The following is an 8,153-nucleotide window of genomic DNA, read 5'->3' as shown; positions in this document are numbered from 1 at the left end:
TCAAGAATACCGTTAGACACAAGTCTCTCAATTCTCATTTTGGAGATATAACCTAATCTCTTATGTCACAACGAAACTAAATTCTTATTGGTTAATTTGTATCTCTTACCTATTACGATAGTATGCAAAGATTCATTAAATGAAGCAATAGAATTAAGTAAATATATATTATTATAACCTGATAAAAAACCTGAACCAACTAAATTTGAATTATGTAAGAGACTAAATTTTCTATTTCCAAATGAACAAAAATAATTGAATTTGTCCAATGCTAAAATGGAAATAAAGTTCTGCATAAAAGACAATACAACAAATGTCCCATTCAAATCCAAATAAAATTCAATCCTTAATAATCATCTAAAAATTCCTATTGCTTCAACTTCTACCGAATTACCATTGCCTATGTAAATGTATCTTTCACCATCATTTGGCTTTCGGTAGTTCTGACAACCTTGCATAAGCATACTGATGTGAGTTGTTGCACTAGATACTAATGCCAAATTAACCTCTAAATAAACAAAATTAAGTAGTGCATCTTGCGCATCACAAGAGAGACAACTATATTTAGTTGAATCCTTTTGTTGTTTCTTTTGTGGTGTCGTATCGGCAACTTTCTTATTTTTCTTTGTATACCACATTGAAGTTAGATTTGTTAAGAATGTATCAATTTTAGTCTTTTCATTCTTGACAAATCTCTTTTCAATGTCGGCCATGAATTCTTTAGCCATGATAATCTTATCAAACATAATGCCCCTAAATGTTTTTGGAATGATCTTCTTTATGATTATCATGCATATGCGATTTGATGTCGCTTACCTTTCCATCTCCCTCTATTGATTAGAGGTACTCTCATTTGTAAGCGGCAGAGGAGAATCAATCCTTAATGCAAGGTCGTGATCCATGATTCTGAGAAAAATTATAAGATTCTCTTGCCATGATTTCAAGTTGGTGTTATTTAACATAGGAATTGAGTTAATGCTTACTGTGATGTTGGAAGTGTAATAATAGTTGAATCAAACAAAACAAGATATTTCATCTTAAGATACCAGGCACTCCATTAATATTTCATCTTTGGACAAAATATTAACTTGTAAGTGATATTTTGTTGTAGTAATCAAACATTGACAATAAAAATATGTTAGAAAAATAAATCTTCATTTACCCACATGTAAAACCAAATAATCGTCATATGTTTATTACCACAGTTGCACATATAACTTTTGTTAAATATTAACTTTCGTTTGGTTTGATCTATATTAACATGGCTTAAGTTATATATACATAACCTTTTATATTTTAAAACAAAAATAATTAGTCAAAAGTCAAAATTGAATTTCTATCCGCGTTGTAATTTTTGAAATAACCTAAAATAAAATTTTCTAAATACAGCCATTCAAGAAACTTCTTCTTTTGATTTTTTTTTTAAAACTTGATCATGCAATTGTTGTTAAACAAATTTATTCAATCCCATGAAAAATCATCATAAAATAGCACTAATAAAATCTCAACATTGCAATTCACACATAGTGAACTTAAAATCCACACAATTCAATAAACAGAGTAAAATTTGATAATTGCCAATTTTCAACCAATATTTGATAAATGCATCAAATCATTCTACCATACTTAATATATACCAGAGTAATTAGTGAGAGAAAAAAAAAACCTAATCCCACAAATCAATAAACAGTGCATCAACCAAAGAATTCTGATGAAATATGCAAAAACAATGTACAATCAACAATGCCTGAATTTACCAAACATCACTATATATAATCGTGAATAGGGATCCAAACACACTTTTTTTTTATCATAAATAATCAAAATCTAAATTTTCAACAAATATCATTTGTTAAAACTATAAAATTTTAATATAAAATTTGATAAATTAATATTTATTGTGTTAAATCATTAAAAATAAATTAAGAATAAAATTAAATACGGAAGCATAAAAATCTTCGAATATTGTGGTTTTGATTTTTCAAATTAATACATAAAGTATTTTAAAGAATGTGGCTCTCTTTTTTGGAAATGAGATTTAAGAAAAATTATGTATGTGTAATTTGAAAATAATAACCCTAATATAACTTTTGCAGGTTAAACTTAATTTCTATTAAGCACGTCATCAATTAAAAATTAATTACTAAAATATCTACATATATTCGACCCCATATTTTATTTAATAATTGAGATCCAATAAACCTTAATCAAATTAAATTACTGAGATAATTTTTTGTAATAATAAATAATATGTATATATGTGAAAAATAGTGCTTGTACATCAATACAGTTTCTTTTCACTTAAAAAATAATTTTAGGGACATTGGCTTGAGTAATGTATTTATGGAAAATATGAATTATAAAATGATATCAGGTTTGGTTGAAGACGAAGTTTGCATACTGGGAATTTGGGCAGGTTAGCGAGTCATGACAACCTTCTTTGACCCCCTCTATTTATTGCCCTCTCTTTGACAGTCACCTACAATCCACCGCCCAATTCCCCCTTTCTCTCTTTTGACCTTTTTATTTTATGGGCTTAAAATGAGAACAAAAAGATAGATTTCTTGCAGCTAACCTAAAACACCATGCAATGGGAAATGAAAAGACCTTCATAAAGTCTCATTCACCTTTTCTTGCAAGAAACCTCGCAATCTCACATGGTGGATTAGGCATATTACACTCCCATCAACAATATACCAACACGCCAAGTCGGCAACATCCTCTTCAAGGCCTTTTTACTCACATTTTTTTTTCTTGATATTATTATGTATCTTTGGTGGTTGAGCTATCTATCCTTTCTCGGAACTACCCACCATTAATTCAACACTCTTCTTCCAGCTTTCCCTAAATGACTCTCTTTCTTCTACTTGTTCTTATATTAACTGTCTTTGTTTCACATCTTCCCTCAAGCAAGCTTTCTCCCATTTCTTTTCATACCCAAACCAGTTCCCTTTTAGCTGATTTTTACAAGACAACCATGATTGGAGAGACAAATATGGATAAGGATAGCATTGAGATGGATAAAGAGAGGCTGACGGCGGAAATGGCATTCAAAGACTCCTCCTCTGCCGTCATCAAAATACGGCGAAGATTGCCTGATTTCCTGCAGTCTGTAAAGCTTAAGTATGTGAAATTAGGGTATGGTTATTCATGTAACCCTGCAACCATTCTCATGGTTGCTTTAATCCTACCACTTCTCTATACCATTCTGGTTCACTTCATTGATCTAAAAATGGACCGGATTTCCGAGTTATGGACCAACCAATCCCTTCGACTTGAGAGCATTGATGCTGCTACAACACTAGCTGCTTCATTGTTTATGTTCTTCCTCTTTGCTCTCTACTATGCGAAACGGTCAAGGCCGGTTTACCTCGTCGACTTCGCTTGTTACAAACCTGAAGATGATCGTAAAATGTCAGTTGATTCCTTCCTCAAGATGACTGAAGATAGCGGAGCTTTCGCGGAGGACACGCTCCAATTTCAAAGACGGATATCAACCCGGTCTGGTCTAGGCGACGAGACGTATTTCCCCAGAGGAATAACATCTACACCGCCAAATCTGTGCATGGAAGAAGCTCGATCTGAAGCAGAAGCTGTCATGTTCGGAGCACTCGACTCGCTTTTTGAGAAAACCGGGGTCAACCCCAAGGATATAGGCATCCTTATCGTTAATTGCAGCTTATTCAATCCAACCCCATCCTTCTCAGCCATGATAGTTAAACGTTACAAGCTACGTACGGATATCAAGAGCTACAATCTCGGAGGAATGGGGTGCAGTGCAGGCCTTATATCAGTCGAGCTAGCTAAAAACCTCCTTCAAGCCAATCCCAACACGTATGCCGTAGTGGTAAGCACGGAAAACATAACACTGAATTGGTATTTCGGCAATGACAGGTCCATGTTGCTATGCAACTGCATATTCCGCATGGGTGGAGCCGCTGTGCTCTTGTCGAACAAGGCTGGAGACAAAAGTCGTTCCAAGTACCAGCTGGTTCACTTGGTTCGAACCCATAAAGGTGCGGACGACAAACATTACAACTGCGTCTACCAAAGAGAGGATGAGAAAGGAACCGTTGGGGTTTCTTTGGCTCGTGAACTAATGGCTGTAGCTAGAGACGCATTGAAAACCAATATTACCACTCTGGGTCCCCTTGTTTTACCCTGGACAGAGCAGTTCATGTTCTTTGTTACTCTTGTTCGAAAGAAGATTTTCAAAGCCAAAGTTAAGCCATACATACCTGATTTCAAGCTTGCTTTCGAGCATTTCTGTATCCATGCTGGTGGAAGGGCGGTTTTGGATGAATTGCAGAAGAATTTGCAGCTAACAGATTGGCATATGGAGCCTTCAAGGATGAATCTACATAGATTTGGGAACACTTCAAGTAGCTCCTTGTGGTATGAGCTGGCTTACACGGAGGCCAAGGGTCGGGTGTCGAGTGGTGACAGGGTATGGCAGATAGCATTCGGGTCGGGCTTCAAGTGTAACAGTGCTGTTTGGAGAGCTCTTAGGCGGAGTCCCATGAATGAGTTAAGGGGAAACCCCTGGAAGGATGAAATTGATAAGCAACCGGTGAATGTTCCCATTGCTTGATATCTCAAACTCCAATTGAAGTCAATCGTTTGGAATGGTGGGTGCCCTATGACCTGCGGGGTTCTTTCGTTTCCTCTCTGTTTCATTTATTTTTTACTTAATGAAAATGTAATTATTATCTATATTCCACATATCGTTATATTGTTATCCTAATGTACGAAAATAAGATTATTTTAATTTTTACATACTAATAAAAGATAATATCATCTAATCAATTTTTAAAATATTAAAAATTTTAATACATGCATATATTTTTTGGAAATCACAAATCTAGATCATAAATATGTATTTAAGATTATAATAAAATTTTTGAAAGGTCAATTCATTAATTCATTCAATGAATTAAATCATACAATTCAGAAAAAAAAACTTATCGTAGAAGGTGAAAGACAAGCTCTATCAACACAACAAAAACTTAAGCCTCAGAATCAATAGAACATTATGACACGTTGACAATTAGCTTTGTCACAATTCAAGTATGACATATCTGGAGTGATTGCAAACACTTAATACGATAAGGAAATCAGCCCTAGATGGTCCAAAGCGGCAATCAAAAATCGACAAAAGAATCGAGCATTCACCAAACTAGAGAGGAAGGCAACAAAATCATCTAAAACCACTTGTAAAACTAAGATTACATGCATAAGCAAGACTTAAAACGTGCTACAAGAGCAGACAAAAACTTCTAAAACTGAAGACTTATTAAACAATAGAAAAACAAACAAAAAAAATATAAAACTTAAGACCACACGGGTCAAATCGACACGTGAAATCATTTATTATTCTAAATTAATACTTTCAAAATATAAACAGATTAAGAACTTGACGAAGAGTCACCCACTTTTCAAGAAAAACTATTGGTGGCCAGTGGAGTTTTAGCGAACGACAGGCACCTTCATTTGCCCATCACAACTTGTGAAGACAACAAAAATACCTACAATATATTTGCAAACTGAAAAGAGAGAAGGCACGTGTAGTGAATGAGAAAAAAAAAAAGAAAGGGTTGATGGGAGAGGAAAAAAGCGGGCTATAGTCAACCCAGAGGCTGGCACTATCATTGAGCAGAACAAAATATAAGAAGCAAACGACTTAATTTTCTTTTCTTATTATACACAGGTTGATCGTATATATTAATTTTTGTTTAAAAAGTATAATATTAAGTGCATTACAATTGTTTATTATGGTGTCGTCATTGATTGCGAGTTACTATCGAGTTAACTTGTTATACCAACTCAATTAGTAACATTATTTATAGAGATAAATTTGGTGAGAGAAAACAATTTATATTAAAAGTTAATTTTTTAAAGTTTAATTAAAATTTATTATTAATGAAGCGGAAAAGAATTTATTTATAAATTCATTAAATACGAGTTCAATCTTTAAGTATATCAATTTTAATTTTTTATTTAAAAATTATATAAAAATATAAAAGGACAAAAACACTATCAAAATAACCGTAGTAATAAATTTTATTAATAGTAAAGATTGATATATAACAAATTTAATAAAAAAAATTATGCTTTGAGAGTTAAGCTATTTGTGTACTAGTGCATGGTGCCTATGTGGATTTGATTCTGAAAGTTATGAAAAATGAAGCTTTTGTTAAAGAATATTTAAATTCAAGTTATTGTCTATAAAAACTAATGTGAGGTTATAAAATAAAAAGAGGATAGATATTAATTTTGATTGGATCACAAACTTTGATTCAATTTGGTTGGCAGTTGTGGAATTCTTTAATTTGTTATTGCTTTCAAATTTTGCTTCACTCCTTATAAAATAAAATGCATGCCCATTGATTTTGTCTGTTCATACGTGATTCGCAATCAATTTGGTTGGCGGTTGTGGAATTTTCAACTCAATTCCTTTTTTCTTTTTCATTAAGGTTGAGTTGAAAAGTGTAGAGTAATTGAATGAAAATGTAACTATTAAGGTAATAAATATATTCTTTTGTTTAGACCGTAATTCATTATATCATATATTTTAAAAAAATATTAATACTATAAAAATTTATTAGTATGATAAAAATAATTTCTAAACAAGTAACAAAAATTAAAATCAAATCATCATATATATATTATGTTAGTCTAAAAAAAGTAGTTCATAATATGTTTACTAATAAAAATATCAAGAAAAATAAACATTATATAAAGTTTTATCTAATTATTCTAGTGCATATTTGTTGGGTTATTCCCTCTTTAATATTTAACCTATGCTAGGTTGGTCATTGATTGAGTTAATCATTGTTTGAATTTGAGCACACATCTTTAAAATTATCAAGATCTCCTTCTTTTACATACTCTATGAATAGATCGTTTAAATTCTCCCTATTATTGAAGTTATGATATATGTAACATGCTAGATAGTACGATCCAACCTTGGTTTTTATGCTATGCTAAAGTGATGCTGTTACTATGAGAAATATTTGTTTAGAACAATAAATGTCTTTTCAACTATATTCTGAAGCCCTGAATGTCTCAAATTAATTAAAGAGTTTGCGAGCTGTCTATGATGCTTGTGTTTGACACCATTCTCGCAAATGGTATCATACCCTACGACACGGTGCAAGAAAACCTTTTTTATTTGCATAATTAGCATCGACCTTATACTATTTAAGTTCATGGTCTAAATAGTCTATAACTTTAATTATAAAAACTTATATAAACTTAATTTGAAAAAAAATTATGCTAGGTTAAATCTCACTTTATAATATGTAAATTAGGTAAAGAAATAATATAAAACTTTATAATATATAATCTTTATAAAAATTATTTATAAATTGTCCAAAACTTTCACAGCACTTCTTATAAATAGTAATTTTTTTCGTAAGTTTAGAAAATTATTTTTTATAAATAAATTATGATAAAAATCTATAACATTTTTTTATGAATAAGTATATTGTTTTTATAATATATAGCAAGGACACATAAATAAATTATGTCCATATTCTGCCATAACTTTTTTATAGATATATATTATAATACTTTTATAACATGTAAATTATTTTTTATAATAAAATTTTTAGGCATAACTGTAGATTTTTTTTTAGGATTTAAATAATATAACCATTTTTTATAACATTATAAAATATACAAATTATTTTATAATATTTTTTAGGATTTAAAATATAAGAAAAATTTTTCATAACCATTTCAAACATTCATCAGTGTTCATGCTTAGAAATATAATTTTTATAACTTGTATAAAAATAAATTTTTAAAATTGAATTTTGGTGTAATTACCTACGTAATTACTCCAATTCTCACACTCTCTAAGAATTGAAAAATATGATTGGCGTGCTTTAATTACATCAAATTTAGCAGGACCCACCAATTACAATGGTTACCCAAACATGATACTCTTATATAATTATAAGTAATTACACACAAATCCAATTATTAGATGACTTTCCAAACATTACCTAAAAAAATAGAAATATTGAAATTATTGATTTGCCACCCAACTCAAATTTCGTAAGGCATGTTTTATATATTCAAATGTATATTTTATAAAAATTATTATTTTTAAGGACAAAAAAAAATAGAACAAGTAAATAGCTTGATTT

The 8,153-nt window shown here is 30.7% G+C and overlaps 1 protein-coding gene across 1 annotated transcript; it reads left to right on the top strand.

The window, feature by feature from the left end:
• The first annotated feature begins 2,513 nt into the window (after nt 1-2,513).
• On the top strand, nt 2,514-4,792 carry LOC107954422 (3-ketoacyl-CoA synthase 1). Its single transcript, XM_016889970.2, has one exon. It carries the CDS (start codon nt 2,849-2,851, stop codon nt 4,589-4,591), a length of 1,743 nt encoding a protein of 580 aa, XP_016745459.1. The 5' UTR covers nt 2,514-2,848; the 3' UTR covers nt 4,592-4,792.
• Nucleotides 4,793-8,153: the final 3,361 nt, after the last annotated feature.

The sequence above is a fragment of the Gossypium hirsutum genome, chromosome D07, assembly GCF_007990345.1.
Source record: "Gossypium hirsutum isolate 1008001.06 chromosome D07, Gossypium_hirsutum_v2.1, whole genome shotgun sequence".
In the NCBI taxonomy this organism is placed as follows: Eukaryota; Viridiplantae; Streptophyta; class Magnoliopsida; order Malvales; family Malvaceae; genus Gossypium; species Gossypium hirsutum.
This window is presented reverse-complemented; position numbering and strand designations above follow the sequence as displayed.